This window comes from Oncorhynchus tshawytscha, linkage group LG13 (genome assembly GCF_018296145.1).
Source record: "Oncorhynchus tshawytscha isolate Ot180627B linkage group LG13, Otsh_v2.0, whole genome shotgun sequence".
NCBI classification, from domain to species: domain Eukaryota; kingdom Metazoa; phylum Chordata; class Actinopteri; order Salmoniformes; family Salmonidae; genus Oncorhynchus; species Oncorhynchus tshawytscha.
The window spans coordinates 28,194,213-28,218,572 of record NC_056441.1 but is presented as its reverse complement, the minus strand read 5'-3'; the positions used below and the strand labels follow the sequence as shown (position 1 = coordinate 28,218,572).

Sequence of the window (24,360 nt, the reverse complement as noted above, 5' to 3'; positions counted from 1 at the left end):
TCTGACAATATATTGCGTCGTATTGTTTTGACAAAAATCGCAATATTATTTTTGAGCTAGTTAGCTGTCTGTACCTGCACCAGAACTCCAGGATTTTTCCTTCATAGCTTGTTCTCCATCTTCTTTTTAACTTGTTAAATGTAGCTAAATGTAATCGAAAATGTAATCCCCAAAAGGAATTATTTATAATGAGAGGGCCATAAAGAATAACTAGTAATGCTGCATACTCAAAGGTTCAAATATGACCTTTCTGACTTCCTTGAACTCGTTAGGAAATCACCTTTCATCTCATATCAATCTTGTACGTCTATGACAGTGTTTTTTGTTTAAAATCTATGCTTAATGGCTATAAATCCATCTCTGAATGTGCTACCATGATGAAACCACTCTAGACTGGTGCACTAAGATGTAATGATTGCAGGCACCAGTCTAGAGTGGTTTCATCACGGTAGCACATTCAGAGATGGATTTATGGATTTATAGCCATTAAGCATAGATTTTAAACAAAAAACACTATGTCATAGACGTACAAGATTGATATGAGATGAAAGGCGATTTCCTAACGAGTTCAAGGAAGCCAGAAAGGTCATATTTGAACCTTTCTTTGAGTATTCCACTGACAATGTTTGTCTATGGCAATTGCATTGCTGTGTGCTTGATTTTATACACCTGTCAGGAAAGGGTGTGGCTGAAATAGCCAAATCCACTCATTTGAAGGGGTGTCCACATACTTTTGTGTAATCCATCTCATCCCCTCCTGTCTCAGCCTCCAGTATTTATGCTGCAGTAGTTTGTGTGTCGGGGGGGTTAGGGTCAGTTTGTTATATCTGGAGTACTTCTCCTGTCCTATTCGGTGTCCTGTGTGAATCTAAGTGTGCGTTCTCTAAGTCTCTCCTTCTCTCTTTCTTTCTCTCTCTTGGAGGACCTGAGCCCTAGGACCATTCCTCAGGACTACCTGACATGATGACTCCTTGCTGTCCCCAGTCCACCTGACCGTGCTGCTGCTCCAGTTTCAACTGTTCTGCCTTATTATTATTCGACCATGCTGGTCATTTATGAACATTTGAACATCTTGGCCATGTTCTGTTATAATCTCCACCCGGCACAGCCAGAAGAGGACTGGCCACCCCACATAGCCTGGTTCCTCTCTAGGTTTCTTCCTAGGTTTTGACCTTTCTAGGGAGTTTTTCCTAGCCACCGTGCTTCTACACCTGCATTGCTTGCTGTTTGGGGTTTTAGGCTGGGTTTCTGTACAGCACTTTGAGATATCAGCTGATGTACGAAGGGTTATATAAATACATTTGATTTGATTTGAACACGTTAGAATCACCTTCTTTACGGGTAAATCTCTATTAGCTTGACACACCTTGATTGTATAACACTTGGCCATTACCCTTTTTTTTATTATTCAAGCTTTCTTCTAGGATTTTGCCTGTGTGCTTAGCACCATTCAGTTTCTTTTTTATCCTGAAAAAACCTCCCAATCCTTAAAGATTACAAGCATACCCATAACATGATTTAGCCACCACTATGCTTGAAAATATGGAGAGTGGTACTTAGTACCGCCTGGTATCTTTGTAGTGACTGGGTGTATTGATACACCATCCAAAGGGTAATTAATAACTTCACCATGCTCAAAGGGATATTCAATGTCTGCTTTTATTTATTTTTTTACCCATCGACCAACAGATCTCTTCTTTGAGGCATTGGAAAACCTCCCTGATCTTTGTGTTTGAAATTCACTGCTGGACTGAGGGACCTTACAGATAATTGTATGTGTGGGGTACAGAGATGAGGTAGTCATTCAGAAATCATGGTAAACACCTATTGAACACAGAGTGAGTCCATGCACCTTATTACATTAAGCACATTTTTACTCCTGACCTTTTTAGGCTTGCCGAAACAAAAGGGTTGACTACTCAGCTTTTCATGTTTTATTCATTTGTAAAAATGTCTAAAAACACAACGTCAGTGGAATTATGAGGTATTGTATGTAGGCCAGTGACAAAAATCTAAATCCATTGTAAATTCAGGCTGTAACACACAACAAGATGGGGGAAAAAATCAAGGGGTGTGAACACTTTCTGAAGGCACGATAATATCGTATCGTGAGAACCCTGGCAATTCCCAGCCCTAAACCCCACATACTTTACTTCCTCCTTTCATCCCTTTCTCCAATGCTGTCCTGAAGCTTCTGTGATGCAACGAGAGGAAAGATATATCTCTCTCTCTCTCTCTCTCTCTCACTCTCACTCTCACTCTCTCCACGGCAAGATGACACAGTGGTGACGTTAATGAGCTTGGCGTGATCACCTTTTCCTGAACCTCTCTCCCTTTTTCTCCTCGACTAAGCCAGATACATTTAGCAGTTACCTTCACTCTCTACAAAGGCCTAGCTTAAATAAAACATTTGAGTTATGTTTTTTAATGTCACCGATAGGGACTTGAAAAGGCACTACCACCTCAAGACAGACCTTTGAAAGTGCCGGGCTCTGAAATTCAAAGCCGTGACGTTTCCTTTCCCCCGGGAGCTTCTGCTGTGACATTAAACGGGAGGACAGCAACGTGCTTAACGGAGGAACTGGGGTCGATATTATTTTACAGGGGTTGACTTCTAAGACTTGAATTGTGTTTACCGTCGGTCACATACCACGATGCTGAGGGACAGAACAAATTCCTTGGTTGTGCACCTGTGTAGACAAACAACCTCCTCTCGAGCAGCCAAACCCCAGGGCTTCACCAGGTGTGTGCGCACAAAAGAGATGCGCGCGACAGTTGTTCCTGCAAACGTGGGTAATTACACATTTTGAACTGGACAGAAAAGTGTGCGCGCATCTCCAAATCTCAAATCATGCGCTCACACAACGTCTCGTGGTTGATCGACTGTATGCAAACAAGTAGGATATTGTTACTTTGGGTGAATGGAGGAGTTTGATGCACAGGAATTGTAATAATGGTCGGCTAATCTAAATATTGGCCTAATGATAAAAGAGAATAATTTGCCATTGGTAAGAAGACAGCATAGCAGAATGTCATCTAATATGTTAATTTGACTTTTGTTTTCTATTCCTAAGTAATAATCATATTGCAGGGCATGTCTCTCCTTTTCTGACATGACTGGGTTATTCTGCTACAAATACTAGGCTACTATTCATCACTCATTCAAGAAGACAAGCTCTAAAGTGAAGGGCGCGGTGGCCAATGGCAGCATGTACAGTATTGCTGTTTGACAGGAGCGTGACATAATAGACTATTTCATCTCAGAGCCTGTGTCAACGATGCAGATGAGAACACAATCTACTGATAAAAGAAATATGGGAAAAAATACTATAATACTACATTTTGCATAGAAGTCACTGCAACAACTAAAAATTACATTCTGCCCACACCTCTACAGAAATGTGATCAGATTTGCCATTGCAATATATTTAAGAAACTACCATGGCCAGGCGGGGTTATAGGCAGAGTTATAGAGCTAGTTCACAACCCCTACAAATATAGTATGGCTCTGATTTATCAATTCAAACATGCATATTTTGTATTTTATTTTTTATTTTACCTTTATTTTACTAGGCAAGTCAGTTAAGAACAAATTCTTATTTTAAATGACGGCCTATTTGTTGCAAACGCAAATCCTAGAATCTCCATATACACTAGATGTGTATTTGAAATGTACGCACGGTCGATAAATGACACCCCAGATCTGTAGATTAAAAGGCACAATCTGGGATATTTGAAAACGGTTATATTGTTTCCCCTTCCTCATCTGTCAGCTTTATACCAAACCAAGTGGCGCTGGGTTGACACACAAAGTCAGGATTGTGACTTTCAAGGAAAAGGCTGTAGCTGCTGGGCCGAGACAGTCACGCTGTTCCTCTGAGCTGTGCTGCTGTGTGTTTTACAATAACTCCCCAGACACGCAACGAACACAGCGAGGGGCCACGCCCCATTACTGCATGCTGGGAGAAGACGGCCTGCAATAACCCCCGCCGTGGGTGACATCACCACACTGCAGACAAACAGCTGGGGGGTGATAGAGAATAGCTGGAGGGAGGAAGAGGGAGAGAGAGAGAGAGGATGGGAAAGTGAGCGAGACAAACAAAAAAAGAGAGAGAGAGAGAGAGAGGCGGGTGAGGAGAGAAGGCGTGGAACCGCAGTTTAGAGGGGAAAGATCTGTGCACGGCTCATTTCACAGTGTCTCTGCCAAAGCCACCATTGAGAAACTCACTGAGAACTATAGAGGTTTTAAGCTGTTCAAACAGTCACTCGAGCATGAAGTGAGGAGTCTGGTGGACCAGGTTTCAACTGGAGTGAGATCAGTGCACATGCTTGCTCAAATATAACAATGAAATATGTTCTGTCACTTTTTCTATGCTCAGCCTCACACACACAAAATGTCACAGATAGAAAAGCCTTATTTCTCAAATCATACATCTGGCCTTCCTGTCTGGAGGCATCACAGGCTGTAACTGCCCACTGTTAGCGTGACCGCCGCTGACACACGGTGGATGTATGACGGCCACAGGGATACAGCTGAGCTGCTGTTATTCCAGCAGGTTTACACAGAGAGGATGCTGGGTAGATGGGAACAAAGCCCCCCTCATCGTAGCAACAGTCCCTCGCTGCTGCTGACATGGGCAAATATTTCATACTGTTGGCACTCTGCTCTCTCTCTGCTCTCTCGCTCTCCCATGCAACCTACTTGTTGTGTGTATGGACTGTTGTGTGTATGGACTGTTGTGTGTAATTGACAGATGTACACACACAATACACATGTTAATATCTTTAAATGTAAATTGTAAAGTCTTATGTATTTTTCATTATGTGTCGGACCCCAGAGAGACGAGCTGTCTCCATTGGCGTCGTCCAATGGGGATCCTATTCAACCAACATCTCTCCCTCTCTATCCACTATCTGTTCTCACTCTCCCTCCCTGTATCTCTACCTCCCCCCTCCCCCTCTCCTTGGGTGATACCTATCTCCTGAGTCCAAATTAAGCCCACTGTCGCCCAGCCACCAGCTGAGACTGTCTTGGTTGAGCATTACACACCATTACACCCACAGGCACAATGCTGGCTTCCCTAAAGAACATGCATGGTTGGCTGCGGTCAGGGGATGATTTCAGATGATCTCACATGATCAGTAGTATGAAATGGAGAAAAATGCAGTAGGTTTTTCAACTAATACTGACAAAAACATTTGACTATGTAATGTGTGTTATACCTAGAGTAGAGCTAGTCAGACATTTTCTCTTTCCTTTCTGTTTTTAAGAGTTACTTTTTGTATTCATTTTCCTTTCTATTCAGTACATGTCTCTACTAGGCTATAGACCAGGGAACATTTCGTTATATGATTTTGAATTATAAGACCCCTTGAAGTATACATTTTTTTTTTTTTTTAAAGATAAACAAAAATGATTTTATGGAAAATTGAATTTGGCCTTACTGCTAGAAGCCCGTACAAACACACTGAATAACGATTCACCACATGGACAACAGATAGTCCCCCCCAAAAAATTCAAAGGTAAGTTTGTTCTTTAGTGTCTGCCCTGAGAGATACGAGCATTATCAGGAAACCTTTATTATTTATTTATTTAAACCCCTATTTTTGGCACGAAACAGTCTCATTATATTTCCAATAATTGTTTTAATTGGTACCGGGGAACCTTCAGATGAGTCTTATGAGGCCTGTGGCATCCTAAAGCAAAACATGTATCTGTTGGTGAGAGTCTCACCTTTCTACAAAGGGGTCATATTGGTGTGTAGCCCAATCTGTTCAGACACTACAGACAGAAGTTGGCATCCCGGCTGACTTCAGACGAGTCTCTGTCACTTTTCACAGCAGATGAGGTGGATTGAGACGCATCCAATGCAAAAAAAACAGATCTCTATCTTAAACTGACAGATTGTTAAAGGGATTTATGCTAATTAGATTACCGCGGGGTCGACTCTAGGGGGGTTTAGGGGTGCGACTTACAATGTTGAAACAGTGTCCACTCAAAGACACTGGAGAATGAGACCGTCTGGGTTTCGGTAGTCCTTTGAGCTAAAGGCTTGGGGAGCTAAATGTGTGTGTGTGTGTGTGTGTGTGTGTGTAGGCTTACCTTGGTCTGAGAGGAAGTCCAGCATGGTCTGGAGCAGAAAGGAGAGGTGGCGGACAGACAGGCCGGGGTTTCCCATACGACGGGATGCGTACACCAGCTCATGGAGCAGACGCATCTGTACCGCCGCCCAGCCACGGTGGGAACCTGGTGGAGAGGAGATTTTAATGTCAAAATGTACATGTTCTACATTAACCATCCCAGCCCCTCTGAAAAGACACACATACTGAGGTCGGAGCAGAGGGCAGCCATACTACTGCACCGCTGGAGCTGGTCCTAGGGATTCAATGCCTTGCTCAAGGGCACAACTGCAGGATATATGGCATGCAGGATTTGATACCAGTAATGTATACTTAAGGGGGGGGGGGGCATCCCAACATTCTCGTACAAGAGCAACATGTGAGATTCTGAGCTGTGCCCGTTGGCTCAATGTTATTTGTGTTCTGCAGCAGAAATCTTAAGAGAGGAGAGCGAGAAAGCATGGGAGAGAGAAAGCATGAGCGTGAGAGAGAGAGAAAGCATGTGCGAGAGAGAGAGAGAGAAAGCATGAGTGCGAGAGAGAGAGAATGCATGTGCGAGAGAGAGAAAGCATGAGTGCGAGAGAGAGAGAGAAAGCATGAGAGAGAGAGAGAGAGAGAGAGAGAAAGCATGAGAGAGAGAGAGAGAGAAAGCATGAGAGAGAGAGGGAAGGAAAAAAGGATAGCCTACTCAGAGGTAAATAAGAATCAATTGCTCCCTGAGAAACACAGTCTGTGGGGCTAAAAAACTCGTGACCAAGATGCTTGTCCGTCATAAGTGTTCCCTCTACTGTTGGAGGATATTATTAATAAATATATATATTTTCTGTCATGTGCAAAAATCATATTAATGCAAATCTCGCCTAAGCCATTTCCTCCTCCTGTGGCGCCCACTAAGCAATCTATATATAGCAGCATCCACCTGTCTGTAACACCATGTGATGCTACCGCTGCTTATCTGAAGGGCACCAATAGAGGAAGACACACTGTGGCTGCTGCTCTCCCTCTCTCCCCCTTGCTCTCTGTCACTCTCTCCATGCATGGGAGCTCTGTATTAACTCCTTAACTGCTACACTGAACAAAAATAAAACGCAACATGTAAAGCAGTAGTCCCATGTTTCATGAGCTGAAATAAAAGATCCCAGAAATATTTCTCTCAAATCTTGTGCACAAATTTGTTTACATCCCTGTTAACATTTCTCCTTTGCCAATATAATCCATCCACCTGACAGGTGTGGCATATGAAGTAGCTAAGTAAAAAGCATGATCATTAGACAGGTGCACCTTGTGCTGGCGAAAATAAAAGGCCACTAAAATGTGCAGTTGTCAAACACCACAATGCCACAGATGTCTCAAGTTGAGGGAGCGGGCAATTGGCATGCTGACTGCAGGAATGTCCACCAGAGCTGTTACCAGAGAATTGAATGTTAATTTCTCTACCATAACACGACTCCAAAGTTAAGAGAATTTGGCAGCACGTCCAACCGGCCGCACAACAGCAGACGTGCAACCACGCCAGCCCAGGACCTCCACATCCAGCTTCTTCACTTACGGCATCGTCTGAAACCAGCCACCCGGACAGCTGATGAAACTGTGGGTTTGCACAACCGAATAATTGTTGCACCAACTGTCAGAAACGCTCAGGGAAGCTCATCTGCGTGCTCATCGTCCTCACCAGGTTCTTGACCTGACTGCAGTCTTCAGTAGGCAAATCCTAACCTTCCATCGCCACTGGCACACTGGAGAAGTGTGGTCTTCATGGATGAACCCTGGTTTCAACTGTACCGGGCAGATGGCAGACAGCGTGTATGGCGTTGTGTGGGAGAGTGGTTTGCTGATGTCAACGATGTGAACAGTGCCCCATGGTGGCAGTGGGGTTATGGTATTGGCAGGCATAAGTTATGAACAACAAACACAATTACATTTTATTGATGGTAACTTGAATGCAGAGATACCGTGACATGATCCTGAGACCCATTGTCGTGCCATTCATCCCCCGCCATCACCTCATGTTTCAGCATGATAATGCACGGCGCCATGTTGCAAGGATCTGGACACAATTCCTGGAAGATGAAAATGTACAAGTTCTTCCATGGCCATGTTACCCATTGAGCATGTTGGGGATGCTGTGGATTGTGTATGACAGTGTGTTCCAGTTCCCGCCAATATCCAGTAACTTCTCACAGCCGTTGAAGAGGAGTGGGACAACATTACAAAGGCCACAATCAACAGCCTGATCAACTCTATGTGAAGGAGATGTGTAGCACTGCATGAGGCAAACGGTGGTCACACTGACTGACTGGATACTGACTGGTTCTCTGATCCACACGCCTACTTTTTTTGTTTTAAGGTATCTCAGTATTCCCAATCGTGAAATCCATAGATTAGGGTCTGAATTTATTTTAATTGACTGATTTCCTTTAACTCAGTAAAATTGTGGTATGTTGAGTTTATATTTTTGTTCAGGGTAAATAAAAGGTATCCTAGAACCTCTCTCTCTCCCAGCTAAATGTCTTCTGTGGTATTTTCGAGGTGGTATTCAAGGTGTCTGGGAATCCAATTAGCACCACCATGATAATGACACGCAGCACAATGCTCAACCTGTCACAAACACACCACCCTGTCACAGTGTCTGTATCAAAAGGGACTGTACCTTCTGGTAGGAGACTTAGCAATTTCATGTAAGGGGACGTTTGATACTACTGTCCTCCCCTACAGTCATTGGGGGGGGGGCAGGTAGCCTAGTGGTTAGAGCGTTGGACTAGCAACCGAAAGGTTGCAAGATCAATTCCCCGAGCTGACAAGGTAAAAATCTGTCATTCTGCCCCTGAACAAGGCAGGTAACTGTTCCGAGGCACTCATTGAAAATAAACATTTGTTCTAAACTGACTTGCCTAGTTAAATAAAAGGGTACAGAAAAAATGTACAATTTAAGCATGAAGAGTGCATGGTAGCTAAATGACTTATTGTGAGTTTGTGGTCTTTGAAACAGTATGTCCTCTGAACTGAGGAAAAGGGAGAGACAGAGATAAAAATAGCCTGAGGGAGGGATGGGAGAGAAAGAAAGGATAAAGAGGAGCGAGAGGCGGTCCTCTCAACCTGGTAAAGAGGAGAGTACTGTGGGCTTCCGAGCCAATTAAAAACCAATTCGCTCGTTCATCTCTCTGTCCGCCAGTCCTGTACCCTGTTGGAATGCACTTTTGAGCCCCATTTCCTCTGACGTTACCCTCCTGCACCAGGGGCCTGGCTAGCTCTCCTCACAGCTCAATTATCTCCCACCTGACACCTCTACTCAGGCTGAAGGTCTCAGAGGCATGGCTGTAGTAGAAAGGCATGCTGCCTTATGAACAACCTGTCGGTCGGTCTTTGTTTTGTAAAAGAATATCGGGAGGAAGAAATCCAGTCGACACACATCACAATAGTTTTCCTCTCTTCCCTTCACTGTTCCATAGAAGTGGAGGTCAACAACAACGCCTCTCTCTCTCTGTCTGACAAACTCTCTTCAAGTGAGTCCTTTGAACGAGGATCACAATAGAGATATAGATGACAATAAATCGTTGTTTTGTCTGTCAGCGTTTCTTTTACGCTCCAACCCCTCGTGGTGGAGTGGGTCGAGCAGGGTGAGGTTCAAGAGCCTGCGGTGTACAGCAGCTTATCCTGAGGACCATGAGAGTGTGTGTGTGTGTGTGTGTGTGCGTCAGGCAGAGTAGCGGTTTATAAAGGCCTGGGTCAGTGCAGGTCTCAAATCAACTGTGTCTCTCTATGCGCAAAGTGGTGCTTTGAATACGTATTACCCCTGAGAAGAGCTCTTGAAGGGGAGACCCTTTAAATAAAGCTCACGGCAGGGGAAGGCAATGTTATTACATTTCTCACTTTGAGTATTGATGTTACTGAAACAGGGGTGTGTGTGTGTGTCTTTTATTGATGATTTCAAAGTTCTAGGGGATCCCTCACCAGTGTGTGTATAGGACACTTTGAGACAGAGGAGAGGCATATCCAATCGGGTACCTTTGCTGAAGTCTTTGGGGTCGAGGGAGAGGCTGTATCCAGGCAGGGTCTCCAGCAGCAGCTTGTAGCAGGCCCTCCAGCCAGGCTCTGGGATGGTGGGGGCCACACACTGCATGGCTGCTACCCGCTTGAAGAAGGCTGACTTACGGTGGAAACCAATCAGGTGGTAGAGCTCAGAGAGGATGCTGTACCGCTGGATCTTCTCTTCCTCTGACAGCTGAGAAGACAGGAGAGATCATTGATTGGTTGGCTCTAGTAGATTATTGAAAAACTATTTAAACCACAGACTGCATGTAAAATGTATGCACACATGACTAAGTCAGACTTACAGTGTTATCGTCGAGGATTTATAATGAACAACAATATAAACGCAACATGTAAAGTGTTGGTCCCATGTTTCATGAGCTGAAATAAAAGATCCCAGAAATGTGCCATATGCACAAAAAGCTGATTTGGCTAAGATTTTGTGCACAAATTTCTTTACATCCCTGTTAGTGAGCATGTCCTTTGCCAAAATAATCCATCCACCAGACTGGTGTGTCATATCATAAAGTTGATTAAACAGCATGGTCATTACACAGGTGCACCTTGTGCTGGGGACAATAAAAGGCCACTAAAATGTGTCGTTTTGTCACACAACACAATGCCAGAAGTTTTGAGGAAGCGTGAAATTGGCAGGAAAGTCCACCAGAATTTTTGCCAGAGAATTCAATGTTTATTTCTCTACCACCTCCAATGTTGTTTTAGAGAATTTGGCAGTACGTCCAACCGTCCTCACAACAGCAGGCCACGTGTAACCACACCAGCCCAGGACCTCCACATCCGTCATCTTCACCTGTGGGATCGTCTGAGACCAGCCACCCAGACAGTTGATGAAACTAAGCAGTATTTTTGTCTGTAATAAAGCTAATAAAGCTCTTTTGTGGGTAAAAACTCATTCTGATTGGCTGGGCCTGGCTGCCCAGTGGGAGGGCCTGGCTCCCAAGAGGGTGGGCCTAAGCCCTCCCGGGCCCACCCATGGCTGCGCCCCGGCCCAGTCATGCGAAATGTATTTCAATTGACTGATTTCCTTATATGAACTGTTACATTTAGCATCTGCTAAATGGTATATAATATTATTCTAAAATCCTTGACGATAACAAAAAGTTGTACAGCTTATTTCCAAATAAATCTGAAAAAAGCTATATATATATATATATATATATATATATATAAAATATATATATTAAACAAATCTATGGAAAATATATATATTAAACAAATCTATGGAAAGGATCACTGAGAACGATCACAGTCACTGCACACAGTCACTGCACACAGTCACTGCACACAGTCACTGCACACAGTCACTGCACACAGTCACTGCACACAGTCACTGCACACAGTCACTGCACACAGTCACTGCACACAGTCACTGCACACAGTCACTGCACACAGTCACTGCACACAGTCACTGCACACAGTCATCAGTCCCTGCACACAGTCCCTGCACACAGTCCCTGCACACAGGCAGAACTGGCCAAGCCTCAAGTGAGATTTCCCTCCTACAGAGCAGATCATGAATTGATCAGGGTTTCAGTTCCTTGCAGGATGGCCTCAGCTACCTGTCAGAAGAGCTGTATTATGGGACCGGGCTGTCGGCAGGCAGATCCTCTGGTGATCATCACACAGGAAAGCAGCAGAAACAGGTGCCTGACTACAGGACCTGGAGCCAGAGCATGAAGCCTAGGTGTCAACAGTCTCCGTGGGACCTCTGGTGTCAACAGTCTCCGTGGGACCTCTGGTGTCAACAGTCTCCGTGGGACCTCTGGTGTCAACAGTCTCCGTGGGACCTCTGGTGTCAACAGTCTCCGTGGGACCTCTGGTGTCAACAGTCTCCGTGGGACCTCTGGTGTCAACAGTCTCCGTGGGACCTCTGGTGTCAACAGTCTCCGTGGGACCTCTGGTGTCAACAGTCTCCGTGGGACCTCTGGTGTCAACAGTCTCCGTGGGACCTCTGGTGTCAACAGTCTCCGTGGGACCTCTGGTGTCAACAGTCTCCGTGGGACCTCTGGTGTCAACAGTCTCCGTGGGACCTCTGGTGTCAACAGTCTCCGTGGGACCTCTGGTGTCAACAGTCTCCGTGGGACCTCTGGTGTCAACAGTCTCCGTGGGACCTCTGGTGTCAACAGTCTCCGTGGGACCTCTGGTGTCAACAGTCTCCGTGGGACCTCTGGTGTCAACAGTCTCCGTGGGACCTCTGGTGTCAACAGTCTCCGTGGGACCTCTGGTGTCAACAGTCTCCGTGGGACCTCTGGTGTCAACAGTCTCCGTGGGACCTCTGGTGTCAACAGTCTCCGTGGGACCTCTGGTGTCAACAGTCTCCGTGGGACCTCTGGTGTCAACAGTCTCCGTGGGACCTCTGGTGTCAACAGTCTCCGTGGGACCTCTGGTGTCAACAGTCTCCGTGGGACCTCTGGTGTCAACAGTCTCCGTGGGACCTCTGGTGTCAACAGTCTCCGTGGGACCTCTGGTGTCAACAGTCTCCGTGGGACCTCTGGTGTCAACAGTCTCCGTGGGACCTCTGGTGTCAACAGTCTCCGTGGGACCTCTGGTGGCCCATACGGCCAGGAGTCTTTCCTGGATATGATCTGACTAGGTAAAACTCTGGGCCCTGGTTATAGACTACAACTAGGGACCAGGGTTTGTCCTGAATACGAGATCTAAGCATGGGGCTTGACTAGGCAAAACTCTGGTCCCTAACTAGCAGAATGTGTGCGAGACCAGGATGATGGTTCACCCACAGAGAGGTACATCTACAGGTCAGGTGAGGTCTTACCTGTCCCAGGTTGATGTAGACAGCATTCTGGAGGAACTCTGAGGCCTCCATGGCCCTCTTCTGAATGGCTAGCACCCTGACTGCCTTCACACATGCCTCCAGCTCTATCACGCCTGCATTCTTATACTGGGGGAAGAATGGAAGGAGAGGGAGAGACAGGGATAAAGAGAGAGAACGCAAGAGGGCAATAAGAACAGACAAGGCCCAGGCTCAGCATAAGGAAAACGTAAGAAACCAATGAGGACTACATTGACTTTTCCCACCCGGCGTAATAATCTGAACCGATGTATTCCACCATGTCTCTATCTCTCTCTGTGCTCCAGACATCATTATCAGATGACTGATTCTAGTTCATGTGGTGATACGGCACCTCGGTCGTTCATTATTACTTCGTGCCACATGGTTCTTTCAGGGGAGTCCCGGGTTCTCCCCAAGTAGCAGTTCTAATGAAGTAGAACCTGAGTGGAGGTACAACAGTGCTCTCTCACACACCCCACCCACTCCTATCCCCATTGTCTCCTTACTAAACTGCAATTCATATTTGAACGGCCCTGTCGTGTTGAGATACTGTAATTTAATTTGGAGTGAACTAGTTACAGGTATAAGGGCCAAGGGAGGTCAGAGCAAGAAGCCAATTATAATAGTGTAGATAAAGAGTTTCAGAAGGCCTACTGGGATATTATTTTGTAGTAATTCATTTTACCCTTATTTTACCAGGGAAGTTGACTAAGAACACATTCTCATTTACAGCAACAATCTGGGGAATAGTTACCTGGGGAATAGTTAGAGGAGGGGGGGGGGGGTGAATGAGCCAATTGTAAGCTGGGGATGATTAGGTGACCGTGATGGTATGAGGGACAGATTGCGAATTTAGCCAGTACACCGGGGCACAGTACACCTGTTTTTTTTAACCTTATTTAACTAGGCAAGTCAGTTAATAACAAATTCGTATTTTCAATGACGGCCTAGGAACAGTTCTTGTACCTTGTCAGCTTGGGGGTTTGAACTTGCAACCTTCCGGTTACTAGTCCAACGCTCTAACCACTAGGCTACCCTACTGTCCCATCTGAAAGATGGCAACTAACACAGGGCAATGTCTCCAATCACTGCGCTGGGGCAAAGGGGAGGAGAAAATATTTGACTAGAGGAAAGAGTGCCTCCTCCAACACTACTTCCAGCAGCATCTGGTCTCCCATCCATTGACCAACCCTGTTTAGCTTCAGAGGCAAGCCAGCAGTGGGAGGTGGTATACTGCTGGGATGTTACACCTCTGTGTTTTTACCCACAAGCTTTAAGGTTTGTTTGTTAACACATACCTGTGCTATACCAGTAAGTATAGTTATCAATAGATCAACAATGCAATTAACTAATGTCTTTTATTTTTTAAATTGCAACTGATAGCGTTATAGGGCATTTGAGATGACCCCACACTTCCATTTGGCTATTAGTAACAGACACTGACGTCATTCTAGCTAAGCCTTCCACCGTTGACTCTCTGAGTGCACTCAGACGGTTTCTCCTGTAGTCAGCATGTAGTTTGTTTACAGTAAGACGCCCAACCATCACTGATACCTAGTGCGCTACTGTCCCCTGGTGGAGATATTGAGAACTGCAAACTGGATTGTGGATAATGGAACAGTCTGCAAAGAGCATTGCTCTTCAAAGTGCAAACACTGAACGTTGCTGAAACATCGTATGTAATAAAGTATGTAGGAGCATTCAGAGCGCGGGTGTCTGCTTCTTTCCTGTGATGGATACTTTTTGTACCCTGCACCTGAAAAACAGATAGCTGTACATATTGCTTTTGAATGATTCTTGTTCCAATACCTTGCCATAGTAGGAGATGGCCTCCTTGTATTTCTCTATGATGTCCTCAGGGCCCAGGCAGTTCTTGGCCCGACCGATCTCACTGCTGGTGTCTGCACTGATCCCATTGGCTGTGAGGGCACCTGGAGGGACGGGGGAGAGAGAGCGCGAGAGAGGAGGCACGAGAGACAAGGAAAAATGACATTAATGACCGGGATGATTGTCAATGTTCAGACCCATCCACCACTTGGTTCTTCACATCCATATCAGCATATCAGTGGAGGCTGCTGAGGGGAGGCCAGAACGGAGCAAATGGAATGGCATCAAACAGATGGAAACCATGGAAACCATGCGTTTGATACCATTCCACTGATTCCACTCCGGCCATTACCACGAGCGCATCCTCCCCAATTAGGGTGCCACCAACCTCCTGTGATGCATATGGCCAAAGTCACAACAATCAACAATGACATACTCACTGGTAAACTGTGTATAGCCTATCTGAGCATACACATTTAACGCAGCCTCGAACAGGAGTTTCAGACGCCAAAATAAAGACAACACGCCATGATTGCCATGCATTGTACACAACAATCTATCTCTAAATAAAAGGCCTTTGAGGGTCACTGTGCGGTTATGTGATCAAAATGACGCTGACTTCATGTGCTCAGTAGCTTGGAATGTTTCAATTGAAATGGTTCAAAAATGAATATGTGCAAGGAGAATCTCTCCTCTACCGATCTGATTTGAATACAAATGTAGTATTGATAGAACATTGCCTAGCAACGGCTCTAGCTGGCTCCGTAGCAACGGCGTCGCGGCAATGTCACTATGACACAGCGGTACATGTGAATCACAAGACTGGGAACACATGCAGGTACTATAAATGTATGAGCTCACTGTCCTGTAAGCTGTTTCGGATCAAAGCTCCTGCTAAATACTTCTCTGTAGCTCAGTTGGTCGAGCGACGCGCTTTGCAACGCCAGGAAAGTGGGCTCGATTCCCAGGACCACCCCATCGTAAAACATGTACGGATGCATGACTAAGCTGCTTTGGATAGAAGCGTCTGCTGTAGGGCATATATTATATTTTTGATATAGTAAGTGTTAGACAACTTGTTACAGTCGGAGCTACAACACTTTACACAGAGCCCTTGGGTTGAATGGTTAAGTAAAACCGACAATAGTTCCTAAAAAAGGAAACATAAGAGCTTTCTGCACTATTTCTTACTGATAGGTTGGCCCGAAATGTCTCACACCGAACACTTCTACATTTGAACTTGAGGCTACAGGAAATGCACTCAAACTCGCCAGCAGCATACCACCCTGCATCCCACTGCTGGCTTGCTTCTAAAGCTAAGCAGGGTTGGTCCTGGATGGGAGACCAGATGCCACTGGAAATGGTGTTGGAGGGCCAGAATACCCCAATCCCCCAGGGCAGTGATTGGGGACATTGCTCTGTGTAGGGTGCGGTCTTCGATGGGACGTTAAACGGGTGTCCTGACCCTCTGTGGTCACTAAAAGAGCCCATGGCACTTATCGTAAGAGTAGGGGTGTTAACCCCAGTGTCCTGACTAAATTCCCAATCTGGCCATCAAACCATCACGGTCACCTAATAATCCCCAGTTTACAATTGTCTCATTCATCCCCTCTCCTCTCCCCTGTAACTACTCCCCAGGTCAATGCTGTAAATGAGAATGTGTTCTCAGTCAATTTACCTGGTAAAATAAGGGTTCAATAAAATTAAATAAAAATAGTTTGGATGCCTCAATCAGCAGTGTTGGGATTTCAATAGCAACATCGCCACCTCCTGGTGCATGTCTACATTTCTTTGAAATAATAGATCAATCCAAATGACTCAATCACTTCCTTTTGAAATCTAATAGGACGTTACGTGGTTCTTGTTCTACATAGTGTTGGATATAATGTCCTTGAACATGATTTTAAAATGGTTATTATTCATTGATTAGAAGAAGAGGTCAATGGCGTGATCAAGCATGAACGCCAAACAACATTGACAAGAATAACAGGAATACAATCCCTGCCTTAAGAGGGGAAAAAAAAACATCCGTTTTGATTTACCAGTGGTGGAAACAATCAAAGTTGGAATCAGATGTAGTGCAATGGGTTGTTAGCCTGGTCCCAGATCTGTTTGTATTGTCTGGCCTTAGTCGGAGAGACACCGCTAACAGATCTGAGAACAAGCTAGTGAAGTTGTCGTCACAATAAGCATGGGACGTTGAATGAAAGCAAACACACAGACAGACAGCAGGAAAACACACACAGGTGAGATGTCTAGGTAGAAGTAGAGCTACGCAGTGCTGGCCGGTTAGTGTCATACCATACCTGGGTCAATGAGTACCTCCTGTGCCCCTACGGTAACAGACAGACACACAGAGAGAGAATGAAGGTTCACACAGTGCAGTTAGTTATTGAAAGCAATGTTAGTCCCCAAACAAGCCACTTTTTAGCCGGTTCCTTGAGACTTTCCCAAATCTCCCTGCGCTATAGTAGGCTAATGCTAATTACTTGTACAAGTAAAAGCTAAATATGTGTTGTTATTTAAGGGTTAAAGTAAGTGACTAGTTAATCATATTAAGTAAAGATATGGGTGAATGGAAATATGATAGTAAATAAGGTTCAGAACAAATGGGTTAGGATGTGGGGGCCACCGGATGTCTCAGGTAATGTTGTCCAGGGCACAGAACAGAAGCAGCTGGGCTGAGAAAAGCAAAGCTTGGGTTGCCATAGTAGCTGCAGTTGCTTGGGCCACACAGATCTCTTCCTTCCAACGGTCATAAAATCACAGCTCATTCAGAAACCTCCGGACATCTTCCACAACTTTTTGTCTTAATTAAATGAGCCCCCCTCCCCCCGCCTCCAGATTAAAAACACATTGCATGCCACCACAACAACACAATCCACAATCCACCCTCCAGAACCACATTACAACCGTACGTCCAACCCCCCCTCTCCAACCGTACAGACAGCCCCCTGAGCCACCACACCTCCTGAAACATCTCCACACTCTTCATTTTATAAGAAACTTCAAACCTAAGGCATGCAGCGACCATCCCTTTCAATAATAACACCGGGTCTGCCCCCCCCCGGACCCGGTTCCTCCTTGGCTTGGCCAAACAAAAGGTTCAACAAAACACACATTTTACCCCTTCACTGCTTGTACACCTCAGGCCCCATCACAAACATCCCCACAGAGAAGACCACCCCCAACCTCACACACAGAGAGGGGAGTGCTGCTTACCTGGCCGGTGTCTCTTCCCTGCGTCGGCTGCCTGTCCCTGGCCCTGTGCCAGGCTGGGTTTGCGTCCAGAAGCCTTCCCTGCTGTTCCTCCAGGGTAGTGGAAGATAACAGAGGCTGAACACAGGCCCTCTAACGCAGCTGGAGAACCAAAACACAAGGGAGATGTGTCAATGAAACAGAGTATCATAACAAGTATTTCTAAAGGGCATTCTGTATGTACGGCAAGGGTGGCGAACCGTCCTCCTGGAGAACTACTGGGCTTGGCAGGTTTTTGCTACTACCCTGTTGTAGCACACCTGACTCCGATCCTCATCTGGTTCAAGGTTATGGTGAGCAGGTGATTAACAGAACCTGGTGTGTTATAGAAGAGTCAGAGCAAAAACCTGCAGAGTCTCCAACCCTGCTTTTTGGGATCTGAGAAAAGAGCAGGAAGAGGAGGAGCCATGTCTTACCCCCCAGCCACAGGAAGTCATTGACGGAGCGGAGCAGCTCCACAGCCATGTGATAGTGGACCAGGGCATCCTGCAACATGCCTGCCTGCAAACACAGGTCCCCAACGTGCTTCCTCATACGGCCCTGGCAACGCTTCTTATAGTGCCTAAATGAGGAGGAGGGAAACATCAACTACTGTGTCAGATGTCGTAGAGATATCCATAGACAATACAACTTTGTCCACGTTACAGCGAACAATTATCCAAGTAGGGTTTACTTTTTAAGTCATTTTTACAAAAACCCTCTTTCGTTGTCTTCTCTCATTCGTACGGTCTCCCAAACATAAGTCTTCATTTTAGCATAATGTATTTTCTTACCCAGGTACCATTGGGTGCTAGCAGAGGAGACTCGCTGTTGAATGAATCTCATCAGTTACAGGGGGTGCGTGTGGGGTGGGACAGCACAAGCAAGGGAGACAGGGTTTTGGGAGGGGAGAACCCAATAGAGAGAAATAACCAGAACCACCCTGATCCTGAAGTCTTGCACATTAAACACACAAGGATTGAAGAGGGGGCAGACATCACCACAGTTTGTCATTCTAACAAAAGAAAAACAGGGGCCAGTTTAATACGAGTGCAAGACCTCTGTCTAACTCTTTACTGGAGCCTGAGATACTGGGAAGGTCAAGGGTCAAACCCACCTAACATTGTTTAACCTAGAGAGCATGATGCTGTGTCAATGGGGCTAAATGGGGTTGATTTCCATACTATTAGTGAATTAATGGTACAATAGCTCATACTGTTCTAATTCAGTATAATGAGTTGGGCCCAAACTTTTCAGTTGAATAAAAGTAGGCCTGTAACCATTTGTTAGCTTAGTTTGTGAAATTAAATGATGACAATACATTTTGTATGGTCTGCTGAGAAGGACGTTGACACCATATTGAAAGTCATGCTTCAATAAGTAGGTGCAATAATAATACTAGCGAAAGTTGAAGCATCCCTCCATGAATCACGGATATACGAGATCCATGTTAAAGTGTAGTAGCAGCAGAATATAGAAGAAGACGTGAGATCCATGTTATAGAATGTGTGAAGAATCAGAGTAGACCTTATTCACCCAGTCATGCTCGGGTCACGTGACACAACCTTCCCAATCATCAAGTTCCTGAAAGGCTGGACAAACCTTCACAAGCCTCAGTCACCGATAGTGTCATGTATTCTGCACGTCCAAACTATCAGCTCCCTCTGAACTCTTATGGTTCTATTTCATACAGAGTTGAGCGGAGCGATGAGTTTGGATCTAAGCTATGAACCCATGCACAAGAACACTGAGGTAGGGCCTGGGCAGTGTCTCCTTTAGGGCCGGGGCTTAAGCTGATGGAACTGGGATGGACTTAATAACTAAAGCGATTTGTCTAACAGCGTCTCACCTTTTCACACCCAACAATAAACTCACAGGACAGTATGAAAGGAAAGAAAATGAGAAAGACAAATAAAGTAACCAAGATACACAAAGAAAAAAAGGAAAGAAGCAACTTTTTTTTTTAAACAAAAATAAACAAGGAAATAAACACGCAAGGTTCAGACTGTTGTCCTTAGCAACATTAATGTAATGACAACGCTATCTTGACAATGGACATCAGAAACACTGAGGTCAGGATTTTTCCAACACCACATAACAAACATTAGCACAATAATGTTGTTAGTGTAATTACCATCACCTTGTAACAATCATGAAACAACCATCTAACAAGCATTACATGCGGAGGACAGCGCATGCGCCATCGTCCGCTTATTCACTTTGTCCTTCCAGACGTGATCAGGACACAGCAGGTTGAAATGTCAAAATTAACTCTGAACCAACTATATTCATTTGGGGACAGGTCAAAAAGCATTAAACACTTATGGCAATTTAGCTAGCTAGCTTGCTGTTGATAGCTAATTTGTCCTGGGATATAAACATTGGGTTGTTATTTTACATTAAATGCACAAGGTCCTATACTCCGACAATTAATCCACAGATAAAGGGGTACACCGAGTTAGTTTCTATTAATCTCTCCTCCTTCAGGCTTCTTCTTCAGACTTTATATAGAGGTTGGCAACCAACTTTAAGGTGCATTACCGCCACCAACTGGGCTGTTGTGTGGACATCATTTCATATTTTAATTACCTACGTTGGTGTATGCCCCTAAAAACCAATGAGAAGACGAGAGGCGGGACTTGCAGCATGTCAAGCGTCACAAATAGAACCAAGTTCTGTGGGCCCAATGATTGAATAACATGTGTGTGTACATTTATTTTGCCACGCTCGCGCACGTAACGCGAGCGGTGTGGTCAGCATGTTAGGCTACACTTGTCAAATATAGTATTCAGGCATTTTATCAACTGTAAAACTAATACTCTGTTTATACATTCTGCAGTCACAGTACAGGCACATAGAAAGTGTTTAATAACCAATTATCTTGTTGGTTCCAAATCCATTCAACAGCTGAAATATTACATAGGCAGCAAAAAATGTGGATGATTCCAAACCTCTTAAAAGCCAAATAGAGTGCAGAAGAAAAGACAACTCACCTGCTATCAGTGTCCAGCCCCACAAAGTCTTTCTTCTCAAAGGGAACACAGAGCAGTGGTATCTTATCCCCAGACTTGTCCGTGGCTCTATCCAGCCTCTTGGACTCCAGCACAATGAAGATGGACTCCACAAAGTCCTCCACCCTTTTCTCCACATTGGGACAGTCCTCATAGCTAGAGTAGAAGGCCACATCCGTCCTCTGCTGCTCTGCTATCTCCCCCTGCAGCCCGAACACCAGGAGCCGTGAGTCGTACAGTGTGGCTCCGAACACCTCCTTCTGGCTGTGGAAACGGTCCAACGTCTGGGGCCACTCTTTAGCCGAACCACAGGTCGTCACGGAGATGAGGCCCACCACCTAAACAGACAGGTCTTTATTATTCCTGAGAGGAAATTCTTGCACAGGACAAAAAGACACAGATACTGTAGAGCAGAGATTCTTAAAACTTTCCTCTGGGACCTCCAGACATTTCACCGTTTTGTTGTAGCTCTAAACTAACACAACTACTGTAATTCATGTAGTCAAGTGCTTGTTGATTAGTTGAATCAGGTGTGCGAACTCTGAAATAGTTCAAATACATGGAACAGCTGCGGATCCCCAAGGAAAGGTTTGCGAAAGGCTGCTGTGCAGGACACAGAAAAAAACTAAGCGCATTTCTGAAACCCAAAGACGGCAGAAAAATAGGAACAATAAAAGCCACAAACCTTGCGGTGTGTCTGGAAGTCTCCCCACTCGTTGTTCTCCGGGAGGTAGTGGTGGCGGTAACGGATATAGAGGTTCCGCTGGGAGTCCCGGATGGACACCTTTGTTTCAATGGCACGAAAAGGCAAAACACACAACAAAATAGGGATCATTTGATAATCAGCATCCAACAATAAAACATTTACATAAAAAACAAATAAGTTTGCCGGGGGTTACATATTTCAATAAATAATAACACATAGGCCTATGTGTGTCCCAAATGCTACCCTATATAGTGCACTACTTTTGACCAGAGCGGGCCCTGGAACAGGGTGTAATTTAGGACAGACTTATAGCTAGTTCACATGGACGCTGACCTGGGCCACAGAGGCAATGCGTTTGTAGATCCTGAAGAACTGGTCCTCAGGGACGATGCCCACAGGCTGGACCACCACCAGGACCGTCTGATGGTCCTCAGCACACTGCATGTAGTCTGGGACACTCATCTCCTTCTCATGGGCTCTGAGGAGCAAGTGAAACAGACAGAAACGTATTGTAGCGGCCTTTAATACCTAGCAACTTCGTCAACAGGTTCGCACCTCATGGCGTAGCAGTCAAGGTATTGGCTTGACAGTCGCTGGACCCGCATTAGAGTCCTGGTCGGGGTGACCCCCTGAATTTGCTACATTGGTGTCCAAAGTGGGATGGCCATCGGAGAGGTGTGTACACATGTGAGGGACTTGGTATAGAGAAGAGTGGGGACACGTTCTCCTGAAGGAAGGGGGTAATGCAGCGACCTTTAACCAATACCTAAAGACCTCGTCAATTTTTCTGACCTCCTTGCTTAGCTGTTAAGGTTTGCTTGACAGTCGCTGGTTAAGGTTTGCTTGACAGTCGCTGGACCGGGGTTCGGGTCCCAGTCTGGCTACAGTATGATCTTAATTCCTCAACATCTAGCTAAATTCCATCCACATATACCACAGTCAAGATGTGACATCACTGACAGAGTTAGTAGCACACTTGATTCAAAAGCATTCGGACCAATCCAAAGTTAAATCTAGAATTGGCTTCCTATTTCGCAACAAAGCATCCTTCACTCATGCTGCCAAACATACCCTTGTAAAACTGACCATCCTACCAATCCTCGACTTTGGCGATGTCATTTACAAAATAGCCTCCAATACCCTGCTCAACAAATTGGATGCAGTCTATCACAGTGCAATCTGTTTTGTCACCAAAGCCCCATATACTACCCACCATTGCGACCTGTACGCTCTCGTTGGCTGGCCCTCGCTTCATACTCGTCGCCAAACCCACTGGATCCATGTCATCTACCCTGCTAGGTAAAGTCCCCCCTTATCTCAGCTCGCTGGTCACCATAGCATCTCCCACCTGTAGCACACGCTCCAGCAGGTATATCTCTCTAGTCACCCCCAAAACCAATTCTTTCTTTGGCCGCCTCTCCTTCCAGTTCTCTGCTGCCAATGACTGGAACGAACTACAAAAATCTCTGAAACTGGAAACACTTATCTCCCTCACTAGCTTTAAGCACCAACTGTCAGAACAGCTCACAGATTACTGCACCTGTACATAGCCCACCTATAATTTAGCCCAAACAACTACCTCTTTCCCAACTGTATTTAATTTATTTTGCTCCTTTGCACCCCATTATTTTTATTTCTACTTTGCACATTCTTCCATTGCAAAACTACCATTCCAGTGTTTTACTTGCTATATTGTATTTACTTTGCCACCACGGCCTTTTTTGCCTTTACCTCCCTTCTCACCTCATTTGCTCACATCGTATATAGACTTGTTTATACTGTATTATTGACTGTATGTTTGTTTTACTCCATGTGTAACTCTGTGTCGTTGTATCTGTCGAACTGCTTTGCTTTATCTTGTCCAGGTCGCAATTGTAAATGAGAACTTGTTCTCAACTTGCCTACCTGGTTAAATAAAGGTGAAATTAAAAATTAAAAAATAAATAACCAGGTCACTGCTTGGTTGGAGCAAAAGCCTGCACCCACCCAATATCTCAACTCTCTCACTAAGGTTATTTTACGTTACTATTGACAAGACAGTCGTTCGAAGGAATTGGAAATTACATACGTCGCTTGCGTGACGTGTAGTCCATTCTTAACAACACCGACCATAAAGACAGTTTCAAGCTGGAGTATAAAGGATCTATCTAGCTAGCTAAAAACAAAGATACTAGTATACTGTGCTAGCCAACCCAGTCAGCTAGCCACATGGCTAAGATACTTTTGTTACAGTAAAAGACACTAAACTTCAGCAATGTGAATTAGGAAGACCTACATGTCCAGTTTACTTTCATTCTACCGTCCCCATTTATTTTCAGGAATGGGATTATTTCTGCCATCAATATTTACAGAAGAATGACAAGTTTACCTAGCTAGCGACACTGACTGTCTCTAGTTAGCCAATGTTGGTATGATACCTGGTTGTTAAACTATCGTCAGGCTTGTTGCCTCCTCAGCCACAAACTGGCACATTTATTTATCAAAACATGCCAAGAATTGACGTTACCTTGATATATATTGTGACAGAAACGTTTGACAGTCCAATTCTCGTTAGTAAAAATAGACAGCTTCCCGAATGAACTCTTCTTCTCTATCAGTTACATTGACAAATACTATGA

The 24,360-nt window shown here is 45.0% G+C and overlaps 1 protein-coding gene across 2 annotated transcripts in view; it reads right to left on the bottom strand.

Moving 5' to 3' along the window:
- The window catches only part of LOC112264633 (trafficking protein particle complex subunit 9-like), a 322,924-nt gene extending 298,564 nt beyond the window's left edge, over positions 1–24,360 (bottom strand). Inside the window, exons 1-11 of one of the 2 annotated variants that reach the window (XM_024441368.2) lie at positions 24,249–24,360; positions 22,076–22,220; positions 21,722–21,820; positions 21,019–21,374; positions 18,463–18,608; positions 18,011–18,148; positions 17,095–17,121; positions 14,771–14,892; positions 12,944–13,069; positions 10,126–10,342; positions 6,104–6,247 (exon numbers count right to left, since the gene is read on the bottom strand). In XM_024441368.2, the coding sequence (XP_024297136.2) occupies positions 6,104–6,247; positions 10,126–10,342; positions 12,944–13,069; positions 14,771–14,892; positions 17,095–17,121; positions 18,011–18,148; positions 18,463–18,608; positions 21,019–21,374; positions 21,722–21,820; positions 22,076–22,204 (1,504 nt within the window). In that variant the 5' untranslated portion in view covers positions 22,205–22,220; positions 24,249–24,360. The remainder of the gene's footprint in view (positions 1–6,103; positions 6,248–10,125; positions 10,343–12,943; positions 13,070–14,770; positions 14,893–17,094; positions 17,122–18,010; positions 18,149–18,462; positions 18,609–21,018; positions 21,375–21,721; positions 21,821–22,075; positions 22,221–24,248) is intronic. The other variant, XM_042295499.1, reaches the window with a different exon arrangement.